The following is a 22,569-nucleotide window of genomic DNA, read 5'->3' as shown; positions in this document are numbered from 1 at the left end:
GAAAATCTGAAATTTTGTTGGTATAGAAGTCCGGTTGTATGGAATTGTTTGGACTCTGTAGTGTCGACAATGAGGTGACACCTGAGAGGACAAGAAGAGTTTTGCAGCCACCATTTTGTCCAAACAAAATGTCAGTGTCTAATCTGTCCCCAACCATACATATTTGTGACTTTGAAATGCCAAACCTGTTGTTCAATAAAATTAAAACACAGTCAAAGGATATTTAATCTGCAAACAAACTGGCTTAATAATGATGTTTAAATGCAAAAAAGTACATTGAAAAATACTCTACAATCATATGCACTTTAATCCTTCTCATTTCCTTTCTATCACATGGTATAATTCAGTGGTAGTTACTACAACATTGAAAAATATGCTACTTTCATACGAGGTGACAATTGTATAGTTCTATGTCTCTCCTAGTTAAGAATAATTAGTTTTTATATACGAATCTAAGATGGAGCCTTGCACCAATGGGGTGAATACATTTTTGTGGTTATTAGCAAGAAATAGTACTATATGTATCTACCAAACGGAGGCGTGAACGTTTCTTCTTCTTGGGGGTGCAAAGAGAACATTTATTTTGTCTATCTGTTTACTCTTAAGGCTTGTTTTCCAAGAAAAGTAATTTAGAGCTAGAAAATGAACAGTGAGGCAACTAACGATAATAATACAAAGATTAAATATGTATGAATACATAAATCAAGTGGTTGACAGCCTTAGCTTGGCGTATATATAGTCATATATGCCACAATTAGCATCCATTTATATCGGTTTATGCCGTTGACAGTTATCCGTATCAATTTATCATGCATGAAGAATATAAACAAAGGCAATAGAAAGGTTTACTCGTTTGCTAAGTAGTCCATCATGAAAGTTGAGGGTTTTCCAACAACAAGTGGTTCGCGTTGACAAGATCCGCTGAGAGCACCAACCATAGAACCCCCACCTGAAATTCAAACACATTATAGCAGATTCAAGTATCATTTTAGAGTACTGCAAAGTAAATACTATCAACCATTTATTAGTAAATTAAGGGTGGATATTAGAGGCACATCATAACAAACATGAATTTGTTAAAATAACAACCCTTAGTTTTTTTTACTTTACACTTAACTCGCGTTAGACGAGTCCAATATCAGAGCCAACTCCTAAACACGGTTATTTTAAGAATGATTAACTCTGCATAATAAGTAAATGCATTATCATACGGCTCCATGAAATTGATTTGTGTTGATTGTACCGCTTTAGTTTGTAATAGAGCCTGCTAGAGAACCATCTAATTTGCTTGTCTTTTTATGTAATCAAACTCTCTGATTGTATATGTAAAAACTCACTTGATTATTATGCATATAATGTCATAAAAGAAAATCAATAATGGCAAGAGGGAGTAAGGACAAACCTGCCCATTCTTGAGCATCAGTGAGATGAGTAACAGCATCTCTATTTGTAGCAATGAAAAGACATCCAGGGTTTTCACGTATACAGAGAGTTCCGTACCTGTCATTTCGAAGAGAAAAGTTCAGATAATCGTAAACGAGAAATATCTATACTAACAAGACTTCTTAGTTTTCCAATCACATGGTTGCTTGGTCTATAAATTGATGCAGCATGCATATGTAATTGTCACGTTTCAGTGTTTGAAATCTTACTGGATTTTATAGTAGTTGAAATAGCGATCAAACCCCACAACAACTGCTCCAACCTAATAATAAGTACAGACTCTTATAATAGGAACTAGGAATAATATTAAATGTTGCCAATTATCAAGAAAGACAGAAAGTACATACATCTTCATCATGCTCCATCAAGAACCCTGGCTTCAGCTCTATCTTTTTCCCACCATCTTCCTGAAAGAATAGCAGAGCAAAGAAGAAGAAAGAGAATCAAACATGAGAATAATTCCATACTAATGGAAGAGATTTAAATATCTGGAATCAATTTGGAAAATAGTGGATGAAAAATCAAACCATGGATTTTTTAACCAATGGTTACAACTCTTCGCTTTATCATCTAATAATCTACACTCAGTCCTAAGAAGAGTCAAATACTTCATTCTAACAATCCATTTCATTATTGCATATCATGACATGAAACAAAATGGATCTGTCTAGATAAATTTTCTATACATTTGATCGTCATAATGAGATTATATTTGTTATTAGCTTTTTCTTTTCCGTAAAATACATCTACAAATATTCTATAAATCTTATTGTACACTAGTCCCATTAGACTTTAAGTAACCTTGGCTCTCTTAATCTGAAATTCATCTACTCATACATCAAATGGTGAGACTATTATATGTCATGCATTATCATTCAAAATTGGTGTATACATTAGTCAAATTGATTAAATTAATGATAAAACGGTATTGTACATTACCATGTGATCGGATTTAAAAGCTTACAAAAGAACAGGCAATAAAGCTTCTACATATTCAAACTCAGTACATACCGGCCCACCAAGGTACTGATATCCAGCAAGCTCAAGCTCCTTCAAGATGCCATCTTCTCCAATGACATAAACCTAAATCATGATGCTAATGTATCAGTACAATACTTCAACTTAATACACTGGTTTGAGGAAAAGTTTGTGCAAGATATTGCACTCAAGCATAGAATAACAGAAATAAAATGATAGTGTTATATTGTATTTCTCAAGTAGTATGCTTAACATAAACCATGCAAGCATCAAGTTTCCTTGTAAATAACAAAGGAGGGGAGGCGGATATAATATCCCAAACAAAAGTGTATGTGGGTGTAATATGTGCTAACTTTGAGAAAGGTCAATGTAATTGCCCCAATTTTTAACCGGTGATTCATCTTAGGTTAAAAGTGCTCCTAACTTGGTGAGTAAATATTTAATATTCATTTCAATCATAATACAAAGCATAAGATGATATGTGTTACCTTTTTATCTTTTGGGAAATCAATGGATTTCAAATACGCTGCAACTGCAAAAGACGATGCAAAAATCTCCTCCTGAAATAACTCAGTAGTTAAATACTTTGAAGCTGTGATTATTGATTAAACAATTTCTGAGCAAACAGAGGATGAAAAGAACGACAAAAGTGGACTGACCGCGCTGACATTCAGGCCAAGAGTTTCAAACTTCTTTCCATATTGTTTCCTAGACTTAGTTGAGTTGTTGGTGACAAAAACCAATCTTTTTCCCTAAAGAAGTTTATCAAGAAAACCGAATCTCACAATTTTTGTTAAAAAAAAAACAATGATAGATTGAATAATAGTTAACATTCACAGTTGCAGATAAAGGCCTAATTCCTACATTAGTACACAAACCTTTGACCGAAGCATGTCCAATGTTTCAGGAACTCCTTCTATTAAGCTATCACCTTTCCATATAACTCCTGCAAGTTAAATTTCAAAGGAAAAGGAAAGGTAGCATTACATCAATATTCATCCATTGATAAGAACCGAAGGGTATATAACTAAGAAAAAGAAAGCATGAATTGTTAACAACGCAAAAATGTAACATCTAAGATAGACCAAAATGAAATGCATACATGAGGGGACAAAGACATTGTTTAACTAAAAGAAAAGAAAACACTTGTAGTCAAGTTCATATGGTTTTTATCAAATATGACATGATCCCCTTTTGCCGCCTGCTGTATTTTTTTTCACTAAGTGGAAAGCAGATCAAGGTTTATTTTCAGACAACACTAACCTTAAAAACACATAATTCGTTCTTAACTAATAATAGAATTCACTTGAAAATGCTTTAGATCTAGCAAAAATAACAGGATCATCATATAAGTAGTTCGGTTTGTGAGCTACAAAAAATCTTAATGAACAGCATTTTGTTGACTTAATTATCTGTGTTTGCATAAAAAAATGACAATAACATACCATCACAGTCGAAAATGAAAGTCTCGACGGAGTTAATAAGCTCATCAGCATTCTGAAGCGGTTGCGCCAAAGCGCGCGTTGCCATTCTAAAACGATTAATCTTAGAATTGATGTTTCTATTCCATTTGAGAAACGCGGAATTCGACGATAGTAAAGGGTTGCGAAGAGAGTGAGAGAATGTATAGTTTAAGGGAAGTGAAAGTGAGCATAATAATCTTTGAGTGTGGCAAACACCAACACCAGCAGTAACTGCTATACTGCTGCTGCACCTAAGCATTCTCCTTTCTAATTTCTCAACTTATTGTTTTTTGTTTTCTTTTATTTATTTTTGTGGTGTGTGCATGGGATTGGGGGGTGCACACACTCAATGTGGTGTACGAATGGATTTGAGTGGAGGAGATACTTTGCCTTTTTGGATAATAATCTCATTCTTAACGTCAATTTTCTGTGGATGTCATCTTTTATCCCCTACCACCGAGGATTAGTTTAGGTTTGGAATTAAGGTTATTTTAATCCTATTGGAAAAATGGTCTTCAAGTATACTCACACTTTAATATCCACATTTTACATATTTTTTTAAACATCTCCAAGTTATTTCTAATGTTCGGACCAACGTCTCTACTAATAGATATTTAAATTGATCTCTTTAAATTTACAATTTCATATAATAACTACCCACACCCATTGTTTGTGACAATGGATCGTCAATAATAACTCTAACGGGCAACGAGTCTTTGACAATTAACAAAAGTACAAAAAGAAATTGTTTTTTTTTTAGGCCTTTTCAAAGTTTTGTTGAGGTATTAGCATTATGAATACATAATCCTTCAACTGAATCATTATTTTTTGTAGTTTTGTCTTCGATCCTCGTAGATCTTTGTAAGTTGAAGATTTTTGTTTGACTTTTTTTTTTAGAAGTTATTGGTGGATAATAAATAGCCATTTAAGTTGATGAAATACTATTTTTTAAAAATACTTGTCGATCAAAAGTAACACCTAATGAAACATGAACATGTGTGATAGTGTAATTAAATAGATTAATAAAACTTGTATAATTTTTTAACTATTTGTCATTGTCATTGATCAACTAGACATCCATTTAAATGAGGTAATTCTTTGAAACGTCACTATTGGTTGTGAGATATTTTTTGAAGGGGGAGTAAAAATTCAATAGAGGGGTGTTCTCATTTATTTGAGTGCATTTTCCCCCTTTTTGCATGATCATAAACCTATAATCTTCTTGTAGTGATAAAAATACCTTATAGTCAACCTCGTGAGATTTATCGTGGTATGATTTATTGACTCTATAATTTGTTGAGTTAAATTGACTATTGTGAACTCCTCATAAGACACATAGACTTCCACTTTTTTTTAAGAGGAATAAGTGCATTAGATGGGTGCACAAAATGTGTAGACCATAAAAGTTAATACGAGCAAACAAATGTCTACGGCACGAATGATGAAACTTAAAAAAATACGATTCACTCTTAGAGATAGACTATTATTTTCTCAATATCTAAAAAGAGTTTACAACATCCAAAAATACTACTAAAGTGATGTTTTAAATCGAAGTCACTTTTTAAAAAGTTGTTAAAAGAAGATGTAGTTTCACTGCATTCAAACCAAAATAAATAAAATATATTTTGTAAGTTTTATCGCATAAAAAAATGGTCAACATTTACTAAAAGATTAACTCTTAAACTATAATTGAATTATTCGTAGGACTCCACTGAAAAATACAGGAATTTTAAGTTAAAGGCATCAAATATCTTTATTCAATTGTCTAAATTCTTATTCTTTTGTATATTATTGTTACTACATTTGCCTTGAAATATTCTTTGTTCCTCTTAATTGGGATCTCGACTTTAAATTTGACTTCCTCTTAAATTAAATTTATTTTTTTTTTGTTTATTTTAACTATTCGGTAATTAATTTATCAAAAAGTAATTTATCCATATATGATTTTTATTAATTTATAGTTTTAGAAAAAAAATATAAATATTAATAGTAGATACTTAGTATAAAAAATAAGTAATTAATTCATGTAAACTTCTAAAGAACACTTTTTATAAAATATAAGGTTAAAAATAAAACTTTTAAAATAATGAAGTACACCATTTCTATTAATAATGCTTAGCCGAAAAATTGCTTAAACTATAAACAGATATGTACAGTACCATATTAACATTAATAGTAATTTTTATATTAAAGATTAATTAATCAATCAATTTAAAGGTTATTAATTAATTATTTAAAAAAGGTTATGGAAGGTGAGAAGTCTAACATTTAGAAGTGGAGGCAACAACGCAAATCTTTGGCGCGAAACTCCAAAAATTTCACTTTCCCTTTATCGTTTATATTCTTTTCACTCATTTCTCCATTTTCATTTCAAATTAGGGTTCCTCTTTTCATCTCAGATCTCACATCTCACATCAACACCCATGCAAATGGAAAACTCCGTCACAATCGACCTAGAAAATACTCCACCTCCTCCACCACTTCAAGATCCATCACCTAATCGCCCAAAATCCAACCCTCGAAAACGAAAGAAAGAGCTTAATTCGGTGTTACAGAACCTACGTAGTCCCGAAGAGAAACAATCTCACATCGAAACCCTTGAAAAAGAGCTCGAAGGGTTGTTTGAGTACTATAGAGTGGTTTTGAGTAAGAAAGTTGCTGTTGACCTTAAGCAATGCGGTGGTTCTAGAAACGCTGTCGTTGCGGCGTTGATGGAGGAGAGCGAACTTCCGTTGTCGAAGCTTGTTGATGAGATTCATGGGAAGTTGAATAGTGAGCTGGCGAATGGGGGAATTGTGTTGGCGGAAAGTTTTAACTCTGCTTTGGTGAAAAGTAGCGTGTTGTTTATTGGACAGAGGATGATGTATGGTGTTCCTAATGCTGATGCTGATATACTTGAGGATCATTCTGATTCATGTCTTTGGTGTTGGGAGGTGATTATACGTTTTCTTTTTGTTTGGTTTGATTTGTGTTACTATATTTTATTAACAATAGCATAATTGTTGTTTGATTTAGTTGTATAATATGGTTGTGTAAGTGGATATGTTTTTGGAAGCTGGTTATTTTGATAGTAATTGGGTTTGTGCTGAGGTCGAGTGTGTATTGACATTGGTTGTTTATTAGTGATGGATTTGTTGTGCTGTTATTACAGACTAGGGATGTTAAGTTGATTCCAAAATCTGTTCGTGGAGAGCTTGTTGTTCGACGCACTTGCAGGAAAAAGATCCATGAGAGAATTACGGCTGTGTCTGGTATGGGTTATCTTGTTTTGGTTGTTTCTTGTACTTTGAATGTTATTCGTTTATTTATTCCTTTTTTAGTCCAAGCGAATGTGCTGTTGATAGTAGAATCTGCCAACAACTGCTGTTAATGACAGTTATGGTGATGTTTTGTTGTGTTTTGCCTGTTGAAACAGTGCTTTATTTTGAGCAAGTTTTGGGAAAGCATTGGCTTGCTTGTTTATAGTGTATTTTGTTAAAACTTGATTGCCTTGCAGAAATGATAGTGTCACTGAAGAAACAAGAGAGTGAGCCTAACTATAATCAAGACTTAATTAAGACCTCAAAAAAGCTCAGTAAAACTTGTACCGAGGCAGATATCCGAGTGATAGTTGAAGGCTTGTTGCAGAAAAACAGCGATGACATGTATGCAACGTTCTATACACGACATGTTTTATTGCTTCTTCAAATATATAATTTTTTATTTGAATTTTTCTAAATTATGATTGCAGGGATAAGAAAAAAGCAAACCAAGAAGAAAAATTGCTAATTAAACAGTTGGATAGAAATAGAAGAGAAGCTGAGAAAGAGAAAGAGAAACAAAACATGCAATGTGAACTTCAAACAGATACACTTGCCATTGTAAGTGCTGTTTTGATTCTGTTGTGTTGTTTATATCTTCAGTTACCCCTTCCTTGGTACTGTTCTCATAGGCAGTGAAATTGTGTTGTCCATGTATTTAAGTCGAATATTTATAACTTTTCATTGCATTTGTTAGAAGATAATATTTATTTTGACAATTGACAAGTTTCATTTTCTCCAACTGCCTAACTGTTCTAGGAAGCGGATTTGAAATTGTCCCCAGGTGAGGTAAGGAGTGATGAAAAATGTAGTGAACAGAGGAAACAACAAAAGAAGCAGGTAGAGGAAGCAGAAAAAGATCAGCGGCGTCGAGAAAAAGAAGAAGCTGAATTAAAAAAGAAACGCAGTTTACAAAAACAAGTCTCAATCATGGAACGTTTTCTGAAAAAAAGTAAACCTAATCCCTCTGAGAACGACAACGTTTTAATTGAGCCAACTACATCTGATATAATCAGCAAGAGTGAAAGTGTGTCCAAGTCAGCTACTCTTTCAATGGATAATGTTCTTGCCTCAAGTGGTGATATTACACATGAGGATATTCGCAGGTAAGTACAGTTTTACCTTTCTCTTTGATCTCAGCCATGCTGATTTCAGATCTTAAGAAAAATGTCTGACTTTGCAGGTCACACTTTTCTTCATGGCGCTCTTTAGGACAATCAATACGCTCAAACAGAAAACAGAGATGGGGTTTACGTCAGAATCCCAAGATTGAACCTGTTAACAAACTTAAGCTTACAGATACTAAAGCTGCAATTCATGAGGATGAGGTGGGCATGGAAAGTCATGTAGACCGATTGGGAGAAAGTAGTCCAGATAGTAATTCATGCTCAATGAATGCAGACAGTACTCATCCTGATGTCAAGAAGTACTATCGAGGGAGACAATTATTACAGTTTGATAAGGCTCATAGACCAGCCTTTTATGGTTTTTGGCCCATTAAAAGGTTAGATCATGCTTCAGGAGTAGAATTTGGATTGACTTGTAATAGGCTTTTATCTATACGTTTAAAAAATGGATAAACTATTTTGCTTGTGGGTTTCTTCTAGTTATGCAAATATTTAGTCACTACTTCTCGATGCTCATTGGGTGATTAAATTAAATGCATGTAATTACTTGAAATCTAATATCATTAGTAATTTTCTTGTTTGTTGGGATATCTGGTTTTTATATTTCTAGTTGAGATTGCTTACCCGTGTTAAAATTTGTATTTCTAGTCATGTTGTTGGACCAAGGCATCCTTTAAGGAAGGATCCAAGCGTTGATTATGATGTCAGCAGTGACGAGGAATGGGAAGAGGTGCATTGAATCTCTGTATCTAATTTTATTAATATATATCTTAATATATTCAATCTGCTAACATTCTTTTTTATTTTTAAGGAGGAACCTGGTGAAAGTCTTTCAGATTGTGAAAAAGATGAAGAGGAATGTCAAGACGAAGGTTCAAAATCTGATGCAGAAAGTGAAGATGGATTTTTTGTACCAGATGGATATCTCTCAGAAGATGAGGTAGAAGTTTAATGTTTTTGCTGTAATGAATTTGAGTTAATAATGTACTTGACCTTTTGGTGTCTTGAAATCTGTGCATGTTTTGTTTATTTTATTTAATATTCTTATGATCTAAATCTAATGACAAGCTGAGGTGTCTGCGGCATCTAATGTTCTCAGATGTCATCACCTCGAGCACTTGTACTAATAATTGGCTCTATTTGTGAGTTTAAGGCCACTGCAATTGGTTAAGGAATTCATCATTTATATGTAGGTTGCACAATTGGACAAACTGGAAACAGATGTTAGCCTTGAGGAGGCTGATAGCTCAAATTGCTCTAAAGATGACCTAGAGACTGAGGAGTTTTGTGCTTTGCTACGACAGCAAAAATATCTTAACAATTTGACAGAGCATGCTCTTCGTAAAAATAACCCTGTGATTATACCAAATTTTGTTCATGACAATGAGGTTTTGGTATTGGATCACAATATTAGTGGAACTCCTAAGCAGGAGCAGATGTGCTTGCAAGCCTTGAGTATGTACACAATTCCTGGTAGCTCATATATAGAATTGTCAACAGATAAAATGCAAGACGAGGACCAAGAATCCTCCCCCTCTACTGGCAAAGGTGTTGCTACTCCACCGTCTGATTTGGTTGCCATACAGGACTCAGATCTACCTTTAATTGTAAGTTATGATTTCTCACAGCATTTGCCGCATCCCTTTTCCTTTTATCTTGCTTTTCTGAAATTGTAGCTGATTTTATACTGTACCATGCAAATTTTATAACTTCCAGTGATTTTATTGTTTTTCAGGTGACCACTATTCAGAGTTGTTCTCAGGGCATAAATAAAGTGTTAGGGTCTTTGCAACAGAAATTTCCTTCTGCTTCAAAGTCGTTACTGAGGAATAAAGTACGAGAAGTATCAGATTATGTTGATAACCGTTGGCAGGTTTGTGAGGGTGGAGATCCCACAATCTAGTGATTAATGCTAATTTTTATAATGGAAATCATTACAAATTTGTGGCCTGATACAAATGTCAAGGGACTAAATATTAACAGGCATACTGACAATGGTAGAGGTGCCTGCGTCCGAGTACAATTGATCCCATTAACCCTTTACAGTTGTGGTTGGTTGCAATCCTAGGTGTCATAAATAGCAATATAGCATTGCTCACCAAAAGACATGGTTGGCAATTACGGATTGCGGAAAAAAGTGGTTTGTTCAAATTCTGCTATGCTATAGTGCCACAATAGCAATATAGGGCTATAGGGCCACAATAGTGGCTATTTTAAAACACTTTGCACTAAATAGTGTATTGGGGAACAATAGCGGTTTGTTCAAATTCTGCTATGCTATAGCGCTACAGTGCGATATAGTGGCTGTTTGATAACACTGCCAAAAGATCTTGATATCTGTTGGGAGTTTACATGAACCTAAACTGAATAGGCACTTCAGAGGATTATCATGGTTAATGACTTAAATTCTACCCACAAGAAATTTGTGTGGTTAATTTGAGGAGGCATGCTGTAATCTATTAATTGAATTTAAATTGAATGTGTCTCTGCAGTAAATTTGAAATGTGTACCATATCATGCTAGCAACATCCCACTTTATGGTTGTGAAATGATTCATAAAGTCAATAAGAGGGATTGTTGGCTCTTGTTTAATCACGGATCCTAATTCCATTAACTAATTGCTTTTCTTAACCCATATCCATATGCCTTGTGCTGATTTACATGGACGAATATATTAGACCTGTCTCATTTCTTTATATGATAAGATGGATTTGAAATCCTATCCTCTTTCAAAAGAAATGGAGGGCTCTATTTGGAGATAGAAATACACAAAAAGTAGATAACATATCAAATCTTTTTAATCATTTAATCCTTTTTAAATAATCTATGTATTTCTCTCTCCAAATGGAACTTTCCATTTCTTTTAAGAATAGAGAGGATCTCAACCCATAAGATGTTGGCTTGATAATGTTGAATTTCTACATGCTAAAACTATTTTGTGAAGAAAATCAATGCTGTTTTGTGCTGACATGCTAAAACTTTTTTTGCTTTATGATTGATTTTGTACTTACTAAGCTGTATTTATGATATATTTGTCCAGGTGAAGAAAGAAGTATTGGTTAAGCTTGGCATGGTAGTTAAACCTGGTATGATATCTTTACTTTTAAATCTTCAATCCACAAATTTCAATTTAGTTGTTTTCTTTTCTATATTAAATGTTTGGGTTGAAATTGCAGAAAAGAGCAGCGGGGGACCAAGAAGTATTGCTGCATTTTTCTCTAAAAGGTGCTTGCCACCTGCAGGTGAAAGCGTGAAACCTGGTGAAACTTCACCTCTGCCATCCCTGAAATCATTTTCTGCCGCACATGATCCCCAAGACAGCAAATCACATGATATCTAGTATCCGTGTTCTTGCTGGAGGATGGCATTTTTGCTTCTTTTAGACTTTCCGACTGTTTTTGTAAAAATTGGAGATGGTGGGTTTCACTTGATGCTCGTTTATGTAAGGAAGCTTCTGAAAATCATTTGACAATACCGTCTTACTTTTCTGTAATGTTGGTTATATTGTAAATAGTATTTCTAAGTCTCTTTGGTGCCGTCTCTAGACTATGACATGATATTATGAATTCATATATGGATTTTGCAAAAGACGCCTTGTGTAATGCACATGGCATTTCAAATTATTTATTTGTTTCAAACTTGAACTTGTTGTAAGCATAAAACCATTGTGGATGTTCTTTTAGTTCCTCACAATTCTTGGCATTCTACAGGATTTTAGGATCCGGTCGTGAAAAAATTATATTACATAACGAAAAAGTGAGTTTAACAATTTATCAGAAGTTCTAATCTGTTGGTGTTATTTGCTCAATTTGAATAAATATTAAGGGTGAACCGTAGCTAAAATTATGTAACATCTTAATGTTATGAATTAAAGACTACTATGAATATACAAGAGGGGTTGAAGACATTGTTGAATCCGTGATGCAATTTTGAGTTTTCTTGTACTCTTTGAAAGAATTTCTCTTTATCCATATATATTTATAATTTATTTAATGAAATTACGAAATATTCTATATGGTATGTTCATCAAGGAATATAATGTATTTGCTTCTCTATTTTTATATTTATGGTTTCTTGATTTGTGACGTCTGATCAATTATGTTACACTTAGAGTTTCTTATTTTCAAAACAATCTTGATGTTTTTTTAGCAGAATCTCGATCTTTTTAAGTATAATATGCTACGCTTAGAGTTTCCTTGCTTATTTAATTAATGTGTATAATTAAATCCGTTTTTATTTAGAGGCACATGTAATTTATACATTAAAGTAACTCTTAACATTGTTAATAATATATTTTTTTATATTATAAATAGTGTGATATACGTTTTTATTTTCTATAAAAATTTAAAATTTCATTTAATTAATGTAAATAAATTATTTTGCAATCATTTTAGATTCTTCTAACAATGTTAATATATATTTTTAAATAATTTTATTTTTCTTCATATATATTTATACTTTATAGCATATAACTTCTTTTGTGCTCATTTAATGAATTGAAAAGAAAAAAAAAATCATTTCACAAAAAAGATATCAACCATGTACAACACAATCCATCAAAGTCGTACGACACAACCCATCAAAGTCTAAGTCTTACATGTGACTTGTCATAGACTTACTTTTTAGACATGAGTCTGACATGTTAACCTACTTCGAAGCCTATTTCATTTTAACATATTTGAATAAGTAATCAAACATATTTTTAAATAGATTAACGAATAAATATAGGAATGAAATTGAGTTTTATTTTGATATTAACATCACATTTTAAAAAATATGACTTTATATACATTATACTTAAATTATATTTTATAATAATACATTTAAATATGTCAAAAACTAAATGAGGTTAATATGCGTAAATTATTAAAAGTTGAATATATAACAAAAGTATCAAAATTTAATATAATAATTAATGTAGTAAAACAATATTTATTTATATTTATTTAAATAGATCGACCTAATACACATAGAAAGCTTATTATGTGGCATGTAACATCACATTTTTTAACTAGATAGACTTTTTTTAGAAGTATTTGTTTTATCTATTTAAGAAAAAAATCTGAGTTGACTTGAGTTTGACATAGACTAAGCCATAAGCCCATATTGGTCAGCCTGACCTATTCCCATTCCATCCCTAATGATATGTTGATGATGTAATAAGAATAGAGATAATACAATAAATTCCATAAAAAAAATATAATACAATAATTATTAAAATAATAATATCATAAATAAAATTTCACATCATAATTTAAAATGATCTATATTTTTATTTTTTTAAGTAAATATTTAATCGTACGTGGCTTGTCATAGACTTACTTTTTAGACATGAGTCTGACATGTTAACCTACTTCGAAGCCTATTTCATTTTAACATATTTGAATAAGTAATCAAACATATTTTTAAATAGATTAACGAATAAATATAGGAATGAAATTGAGTTTTATTTTGATATTAACATCACATTTTAAAAAATATGACTTTATATACATTATACTTAAATTATATTTTATAATAATACATTTAAATATGTCAAAAACTAAATGAGGTTAATATGCGTAAATTATTAAAAGTTGAATATATAACAAAAGTATCAAAATTTAATATAATAATTAATGTAGTAAAACAATATTTATTTATATTTATTTAAATAGATCGACCTAATACACATAGAAAGCTTATTATGTGGCATGTAACATCACATTTTTTAACTAGATAGACTTTTTTTAGAAGTATTTGTTTTATCTATTTAAGAAAAAAATCTGAGTTGACTTGAGTTTGACATAGACTAAGCCATAAGCCCATATTGGTCAGCCTGACCTATTCCCATTCCATCCCTAATGATATGTTGATGATGTAATAAGAATAGAGATAATACAATAAATTCCATAAAAAAAATATAATACAATAATTATTAAAATAATAATATCATAAATAAAATTTCACATCATAATTTAAAATGATCTATATTTTTATTTTTTTAAGTAAATATTTAATCGTACGTGGCTCAAATCACTTAGTGAACAAATGCCTTTTGTTCTCTATTTTACTATGACTTTTGATAGTTATTTTTTAGTTTTAGGAACTATCAATTCAAAAAAGAGATGAGAGTGATTTTAATTTATTTTAAATTTTAACATAAAACCTCTATTAACTTCGATTATTGACAAAGTAACCATATTAGACAATCTTTTATTCAAAGCTAACATATTAGTTACAGTGGCTGCACTTATTTTACACCCTGGTTTTACTTAATGCAACTGTATTGTAGTAGCTTATAGAAATTCTTGCAGTACCGGACAGGATTTCAGAGAGCCTTGGTGAATGTGGCAGTATTGCAGTTGATTGAAAACTGAGTTGTGTCCAACCACAATTAAATTTTTGTGAAATTGATAAAGCTAGTCATATTATGAAATTTGAAAATGAGTCAGCACTTCATTTTTTATTTCTTGACATATACGTATTCAAAATATTAGGCAATTATCCTTAACAGACAAAATATTTATCAATTAATTTTGAATCTGACGTGCATGAAATCAATCCAATTCCACAATTCAGTAGTTACTAGTTAATTAGTAAATTTACATTCTACAAAAACACAAAAACAAGTTTTAACTTGATTTTGTAAAGTGACTCAGCCATTATAACAATTTTGTGGCATCCTTCAACCCCAGGGAGACCAACAAACAACGGTGCATTATGCAGAGCCCTCTATTCACTTCTACCAACAAAATTCCTAAACTAATAGGACAACAACGCCTTACAGTACAAACAACAGAAACATCACCATAAATAAGAATGAGACATTTGGGTTGGTAGAGGAAAACCAAAGGCAGATTATAGAACAACCAGCACTCTTGTTGCCTGTCGATGGGCGTGAAATATTTGTTGACCACGGCTAGTTTCAATCAGTTTTAGAACTGATCACAATCACAAGTGTGAGCTCTGTAGTAGCATCCGTGCTGGTAGATTGGCCCCAGACGAGAGTACATGTGAACCCTTCAAACAAGTTTCATCGAGCACTTCTGGTTTTGCCAACAGCATATGCCAATAACAAGGGGATTGATAGACCATAACCTAGGAAATGGAGTACTGGGTTCATATCATAAGCTTTTACAAGAGTTCTGCAGTTCTGCAATGGAGTAGTGAAGTAAATAAACAAAAAAGACAAGAATAGAAAAGGCAAAAGCAAGGACAACTGAAAAACTTCCTCGCAATAGTAAGATACCAATCCTTGCACAATTTTTAATTTCTATTTGTCAAAAGATACCATAAACAATCCCCATCCTTCCTCTAAGAGAAAATAAACCAGGTTCCTAGCTAATTTTAGACTGATAACAAAGGATTCCTTAAGCATATTTGATCCATTCTTTTTGCATCAAGAAATAAATGAATGACCTTTCAAGGAACTTAAAATAAGCAACTGTCATGTCATCAGTGATAATCAGTTTTATTTTTTTATTCTCTGTTGAGTAGAAGGATCCGTAAGGATACGTTAAATGGAAAATAGATCCTTAATTACAATCAGAGTGGAGGAAAACCGTAAGTCAAACCAGTAAGATAAATTTAGAGTTAAACGGTTTATTTACCCATATGATTCATGATTGCAATTTATAATGTCATGATGCATAAAACCAATCCCAGCTACTCGAAAGAAGGCTTTGGTTTTTGCTGTATATATTTTTTTTATTTTGTTAATGCACTAAACAATCTATGGATATTAGACGCCTCTATTAAAATGAATGAACTATTTACCTACAATATATATCATGGACCGAACTGCAAAGTATTACTTAAAATAATTACCATAAAATGCTTAGTATTACTTAAAATAATTACCATAAAATGCTTCCAACATATTGCCAAGCATGCCACACACAGAAGCATCCGAATCCTTCGCTTGCCAAGGTGGGAATTAGATATTGTGCTTCTGTGGTTTCCATTTAATAAAGGTCTTCTGGAGTTTGAACCAATATCATCTCTTTTCTTCCCTGAAAATGCTAACACACGTTCCCGGTAAATCACTCTTTCGGAAGTCAGAGCAGCAGTGACAAAAATTGCAGGCAAAACCACAAATAATATATGGGGAAGAACCAACACCATTATATCTGGGGATCCAACAAACTCATGCTTCCCCTTTCCATTAGAAGTCTCTACAGCCCAACCCATATAGGTCATGTACACCATACTCTTCCCTTCAGTAAAAACTTGTCCCATAAACCAGGGGAACAATACAAGATAAAATAAGTATCCTAACCAACCAAACCATAATGTACGAACCCTGCAGAGATCCTGGAGGATCCATAATACACCATTTACTATGCCTTTATTGGCGATAAAGTTCTTGTATGTATATGTATTCTTTTGAAAAACAAGGAGAGCTTTTGGAAGAGCAAGAAAGGTGAACAAAAAGAACAAAGAAGAAAATAATAATGGATAGTATAAGGAGGCCCACTGGCATCCCATGACCAAAAACTCCTTCCAGGTCCAAGAAAGCATGAAGCTACGACTATTAATAGAAAATGGCCTTAATTCAGTTAAAGTTGATCTGCCCATGTTGTCAGTCACTTCAATTTGAAGCCAAAATCTATCAGGAGAAGTATCCTCAAAGGCTTTGTAATTCCATCGAGCAACATAGAGATTTCCCCTAGAACTTTCATCAGTATGCTTGGTCATATGGGCTTCTACAACTAAATCAAGATTTCCAGATTGTGAATCATAGACCCTAGCCACAACAGACTCAACTGGAGAAACAGAAAATACCAGAGCTCGAATTGTCTCATAAGATGAAGAGGGCACAGATTTACATTCATAGTTATGACGGCATGAAGATGTCTGCATGAAGCGAGAGTCTAAAGGAAAAGTGGGCAATACAATTGCATGTTTGGCGCTAGATTTGAGATCAAGGTCAATATATGAAACATAACCTCTATCAATGGCTAAAATTCGAAAGGCTCTATTCTTTCTCCAATCACCCATCTCCCACTCCCAAAACTCTTGTGTAGGGGCTCCCGATGAACAATTTACGGTGCTTTCAATAGAATTTTGATGTATGTTAAACTGAAAAAAACTCTGCAAGGATAAAAAACGGTTACTCAACTGATGGTGCCGCTTTAAGTTCTTGCCAAACCTAGAATGGAGATGCCCACACAGGTAGGCTGATACAGAGTGCTTTAGGAAAACATCTTTCAAGGTTCTTCCAGAACTAGAGGGTGCAGAAAATGAGAGTGGAAAATGCCCAAAGGATATTTTGGTGACTGGTTTTTCCGACTGAGAATCCCAGTGTGAGAGTTCCAAGTCCAAATCCCTTAGTAATTGATCAGTGGGATGCCCAAAAAGATTAGTTGGACCTCGTAAGCCGGTTGACATTGTGCTATCAATCCCAACAAAGAGATGTTTCCGCTCCTTAGTCTGTGTGAGGAATGCAAGTATGTGCATATAAAAAAGGAGATAACATCAAGCAAATAATAATACCAAAATTCAACACCTAAAAGAGTAGGTTGCTAGCATTGCTCTACTTTAGCAAATCAAGCTATAGCATATCAAATACACCTAAAGAGTAGGTTGCTACTAGCATTGCTCTACTTTTAAAATTTGTTCTTATGGCATGACACAAGTATATCACAAATTTCATAGAACGAGAGCTAGTCAGCGCAGTAAACGAATGTGTGAGACTAACCTCAAGGGTGACACTATTGACGCTCCCATTTCTGCCCATTTGCCCATTAATGCTGTATTTAGAAAAGAAATCAAAGGAACCACCAATAACTGGGACACCAAAACTATCATGGTTTCCTCTGAGGTCAAAGAACAATCTTTTGTGAAGTCCACTTCTCTCAATAACTCCATCCATCACATTCTTGTATTCCACCCACTCATCCTCATTCTGCTTCATCGTTAGCAAATCCTTGCTTTTACCATCTGCTCAACCGATAACATTCACAAAATTACTACAACACATACCTTAAGATTCAAATACTAAAATACTTAAATGAGGGAATCACCAATCAAAGCTAGTCCATGAAATTGTAGGATCGTGTTAAATTGTTAATTTGATCCATTCAACTACCAAAATTTCAAAATAACAATTGAATTTAAAAATTCTCAACAACATAGCTCCAACAAGAGAGTTTTAAGGACTAAATTGATTGATCTAAAAGGACTAAAAAATTTAAATTTTAGAGACTACTCAAAAATATTGGTAATTTCAAGACTAAATTGTTGATTCACTCGTACTGAAATAGACCAGTTTATATCTATCAAATGAAACAAAAAACAAAGAGATTAATTTGCACTAGCATAATAAAATAGCATGTTCTATTCTATCTATCACGGCTCATCACCATGTAGATATTTGTAGAGATAGTTGATAAACTAAAACATAATAAAGTGTCATAAGGATATAGTTTGATAATTTGATTGGATTCATATGAAATTTTACAGCAAAATGAATAACAATTTCCCCTTCCCCAAATTTTTTCAATTTTTTTTTAATAAAATTAAATATATTTTTTGAGTATTGCATAATTTAATATTACTGGGTTGTAAATTGAAGAATGAAATGTGATGAACGATATACCAGTGAGGTCGCCGGTGATGAGGACGAGGGAGGGGTTGATGATGGAAAGTGCGGGTCCCACAAGGTTGTTGAAGTCGAGTGCTCTGTTTGGATTGTGAACGCTGAAATGAAGATCGGAAAGCTGAACAACCCAAACCACTGAATCACTTCCTCCTTCTATCACTCTTTCTCCACTGCAGCAGTAAATGCTGCACACAATCACCACTGCGGCGATAAACACCCTCATGCTTCCGCGTTTCGGTGAAGTCGCGTTACCATCGTGCTTTTCTGTTCGCGATTTCATTTCCCTTGCAGTGTAGAATTGTATTAGGATCCTTAATGTTTTTTTTTTCCTGACTCAATGCTTTTGTTGCTTCTACGGCCGCAAAGCATAAATGATTATATTATAAGTGCTTGTAAATATAAAAGTTATATTTATGTAAATAAAATAAAGTCAAATTATTCATAAATTCTCCAAAGCAATATAAAAAATGTTAATTTCAATAGATAACTTCAAATAGATCATTAATCATCACAATGCTTTATGGTATCAGATGATCCACTTAACATCCTTAACAACATAAGCATTACGGGTCTTTCAAATCGACCAACAAGAGATTATAAATAAAGTACTAATAGGAGAAGAAATATTAGAAAACAACTAAGTCTTAACATTGTGAACAACTGAGTGAAATTGAGTTTATAATGACCTTGGCCTCATTACAATCATGCAAGGAGTGAAGAAAGAACTCATGAATATTACCACATCCATGATCCAGTAGTCACATGTCGCTTGAATCGAAAATCATTAGTTGGGAGGCTATCATGTCAAATTAATCAAATAAGAAACTTAACAATTAAATATTTGATTCCTCAAGTAACTTCGTATCTAAAATTAGTTCGTAAGTTCAATTTAGTTTTAAAATTATCTCTGTCATGGTATTAAAAAAATTTATGTGATAAACAAAAAAATGACATGACACTTTGATGTGACAGAAAAATAAATTAAATAATTAAAAAAATAAATTAAGTAATTAATATAATTAAAAAAGAAACGAAAAAAGTTGAAAGTGTTTATTTTAGTCATCTATCTAAAATAAAAAATAAAGTTGGAGATTAAAGTTCTCTCATCTTTTCTCTATCATCACATCATCATTATCACACCACCAACATCGAATCACTATCATTGTATTTCCAACAAAATTACACTTAGTAAATATAAACTATAACTACAAAGAATAAACATAAAAATAATATATTTAAGAAAAATTACTCACATTCCAATAAAGACATCTTCAAAATATCCGTTTAAGGTTTTTTATCGGTGTTAGATATGAATATACGCATTAATTTCCTAGACCCACATTCAAACAATTGAAAACGAGTTGAGTTTGTTGCATACGAAGATGTTGTCATGGTTAAACGAAGAAGAAGTAGATGTAGATTCGATGATGGTGATGTCATGATGGTGATTCGATGATAGTGATTCGAAGATGGTGATGCGATGATAGAAAAATGATGAGATAACCTTAATCCCTAAACCTATTTCTGATTTTGGATGGAGAGACTACAACATAACACCTTCAATTTTCCTTTATTTCTTTTTCTAATTACTTTTTTAATTAATTTAATTATTTAAATTGTTTAAAATACACAGATAAAAAAAACGCAAACTTACATAAATCAATCAAATATTTAAGCCAAAACTTCAAATTCCCTATAATTTTGAGTTTCTAGCTCCATATACAATTCTCTAAGTCAAGAGTTGTGCCTATTAGCTTTTTTGAGCCAATGATATGCACTCTTAAATATATAATATCTCGAATTAGAATAACCCAATATCCTCAAAATCAAGATAACTAGAGTAGTTTCACATGAGTTGTTGGACCTTAGAAATATTAAAAGCTAAGCGATCAAAGTGCCAATCAGCATCAAAGCAAACATCCTTAACCTGAAACCTTACATCATTAATGTGGACAAAAGGAACTAAGCGGAAAATATGGTCAATTAAAAGATATTTTCATATGCAACATGTCTCACACATGTTTTTGAAGGTGTGATATGTTTGTTTCCCTTGCAGTATGGATCCTAAGGCCACCAGAATTCTTAGGTCCAGTAACAACACTCCAAAAATGAGTAGATATTCCTCCCCGAATAAGTTCTCAATATAGAAGCATTAATTTGATCACAAATCCCAAAGATTATTCATAGAGTAAAATCAGATGGAGGTGGTGACATTTTTAGCCAGAATTATCCTACCAGCCTTATTTCTCACATTTCCGACCAGTTAACCGTTAATTTTGTCAATATCATAAATGAAAATCAATCTTCTTAACTCGACAAGATGAAAGAGGCAATCTAAGATATTTCCCAAACCTTTTCTTGAATCAAGTTGGTCAATTTTTCCATGCAATAAACATACACTTTAGGAATAGAGACAATAACAATTTCAGCTAAATGAGGATCAATAGATCCACTACAAAACGTTGTTGCCACAAGATTCCACACATCACTTTCTCTAAATTAAAACGTGTCAATTGTTTTTATTTTTTCTTCAACTTTTTTCATTAAATTGTATTAAATTGGGAAACGTATATCTAAATCCTCTACTCCAAATTTGCAATAAATAATTGGGAAACGTATATCCTATTCACACTAGAAAATTCCAACTATTTTGAGTAAACAAAGTACCTTCAGCATGCAAATTAAAGATTATTTGTACATAGTAATTGAGATTCCTTAAAGAGTTTGATCTCTCCCAACATATGTTTTATATATTTATTTTTTCAGTATTTTGATACAAAAAAAGTTATTTAAACGGTTAAACTCTCTCTACGTTATTTTGATACAATTGTATTTTTATTTATTTTTAAGAATGATTGTTTAATTATTTAATAAATTTCTAACTCAACAAATAAATATTAAAATAATTAAGTTGTATTGGATTCCAACATATGAGATTTCACTTTATGTGAATTTCTAGTGATTCCCTGCTTGCACATACACACTTTTTAAACCTATGATCATATTAATAATTCATTTGTATCTTTGATCAAATCTCGATAATTTTAAAAAAAAAATAGTAATATAAAATTTAATGACAATTGATATTTTTTTTTTATAATTTTATGCTCCATAAAAAAATTAATTAATATTTATTATTATAGTATTTGGCGAAATATTTAACTATCAACATGTTTACCAAGTGAAATTCGAATACAAATTCCCAAGTTCCCAACTTATAGATAGTAACTCTTCCAATATACTAGTACTCATCTATCTACTAGTAAATAAAGTCATTCGATTAAAAAATTTATGGCCCATCATTCATGTATATATAGGTCTTGACACTACAAGCAATAGGTCAAATTAGGAAGGTATAATTTTCCAGGTATATGATACACACACAGTAATTTATATTATAATCAAGAAATATTCAATTAACATTTTGACCGTGTCAAAGTACATTTAAATTGAGTTTCTACCTATCGTCGCAGTTATTTAATCAAATCACAATATCCAATACATATTTTGAGAGAAATAAATAAAAATAATGATATAATAAATATGATACAGTGATAATGTGATAGAAATATCGATAAAATGAAATGTTAATTGGATGTTGGAGAGTAATGAATATTTAAATATAATCACTCTATTGATAATAGAAAAATGATATATTTTGTAATATATATATA

General features: G+C 32.2%; 3 protein-coding genes across 3 annotated transcripts in view; 1 reads left to right on the top strand and 2 right to left on the bottom strand.

Annotated features, from left to right (window-relative positions):
• LOC101490687 (phosphoglycolate phosphatase 1A, chloroplastic-like) overlaps window positions 1-4,223 on the bottom strand; it is a 4,795-nt gene extending 572 nt beyond the window's left edge. Inside the window, exons 1-10 of the mRNA XM_004492812.4 lie at window positions 3,867-4,223; window positions 3,300-3,367; window positions 3,081-3,173; window positions 2,910-2,981; window positions 2,455-2,526; window positions 1,791-1,850; window positions 1,653-1,705; window positions 1,403-1,500; window positions 850-949; window positions 2-185 (exon numbers count right to left, since the gene is read on the bottom strand). Of these exons, the coding sequence (XP_004492869.1) occupies window positions 2-185; window positions 850-949; window positions 1,403-1,500; window positions 1,653-1,705; window positions 1,791-1,850; window positions 2,455-2,526; window positions 2,910-2,981; window positions 3,081-3,173; window positions 3,300-3,367; window positions 3,867-4,143 (1,077 nt within the window). The 5' untranslated portion in view covers window positions 4,144-4,223. The remainder of the gene's footprint in view (window position 1; window positions 186-849; window positions 950-1,402; window positions 1,501-1,652; window positions 1,706-1,790; window positions 1,851-2,454; window positions 2,527-2,909; window positions 2,982-3,080; window positions 3,174-3,299; window positions 3,368-3,866) is intronic.
• Window positions 4,224-6,167: 1,944 nt separating this feature from the next.
• On the top strand, window positions 6,168-11,948 carry LOC101490136 (chromatin assembly factor 1 subunit FAS1). Its single transcript, XM_004492811.4, has 12 exons — window positions 6,168-6,817; window positions 7,036-7,135; window positions 7,381-7,528; window positions 7,615-7,744; window positions 7,943-8,289; window positions 8,367-8,687; window positions 8,959-9,040; window positions 9,122-9,250; window positions 9,504-9,917; window positions 10,046-10,183; window positions 11,351-11,396; window positions 11,487-11,948. The coding sequence occupies exons 1-12, from the start codon at window positions 6,308-6,310 to the stop codon at window positions 11,648-11,650; spliced, it is 2,529 nt and encodes an 842-aa protein (XP_004492868.1). The 5' UTR covers window positions 6,168-6,307; the 3' UTR covers window positions 11,651-11,948.
• Window positions 11,949-14,799: 2,851 nt separating this feature from the next.
• On the bottom strand, window positions 14,800-19,508 carry LOC101489813 (putative metallophosphoesterase At3g03305). The gene is made up of 4 exons (XM_027332773.2): window positions 18,893-19,508; window positions 17,993-18,234; window positions 16,153-17,724; window positions 14,800-15,445 (listed from the first exon to the last, which is right to left on the bottom strand). The coding sequence occupies exons 1-4, from the start codon at window positions 19,173-19,175 to the stop codon at window positions 15,326-15,328; spliced, it is 2,217 nt and encodes a 738-aa protein (XP_027188574.1). The 5' UTR covers window positions 19,176-19,508; the 3' UTR covers window positions 14,800-15,325.
• Between the last annotated feature and the right edge of the window lie 3,061 nt (window positions 19,509-22,569).

Source organism: Cicer arietinum, chromosome 3 (genome assembly GCF_000331145.2).
Source record: "Cicer arietinum cultivar CDC Frontier isolate Library 1 chromosome 3, Cicar.CDCFrontier_v2.0, whole genome shotgun sequence".
In the NCBI taxonomy this organism is placed as follows: domain Eukaryota; kingdom Viridiplantae; phylum Streptophyta; class Magnoliopsida; order Fabales; family Fabaceae; genus Cicer; species Cicer arietinum.
This window is presented reverse-complemented; position numbering and strand designations above follow the sequence as displayed.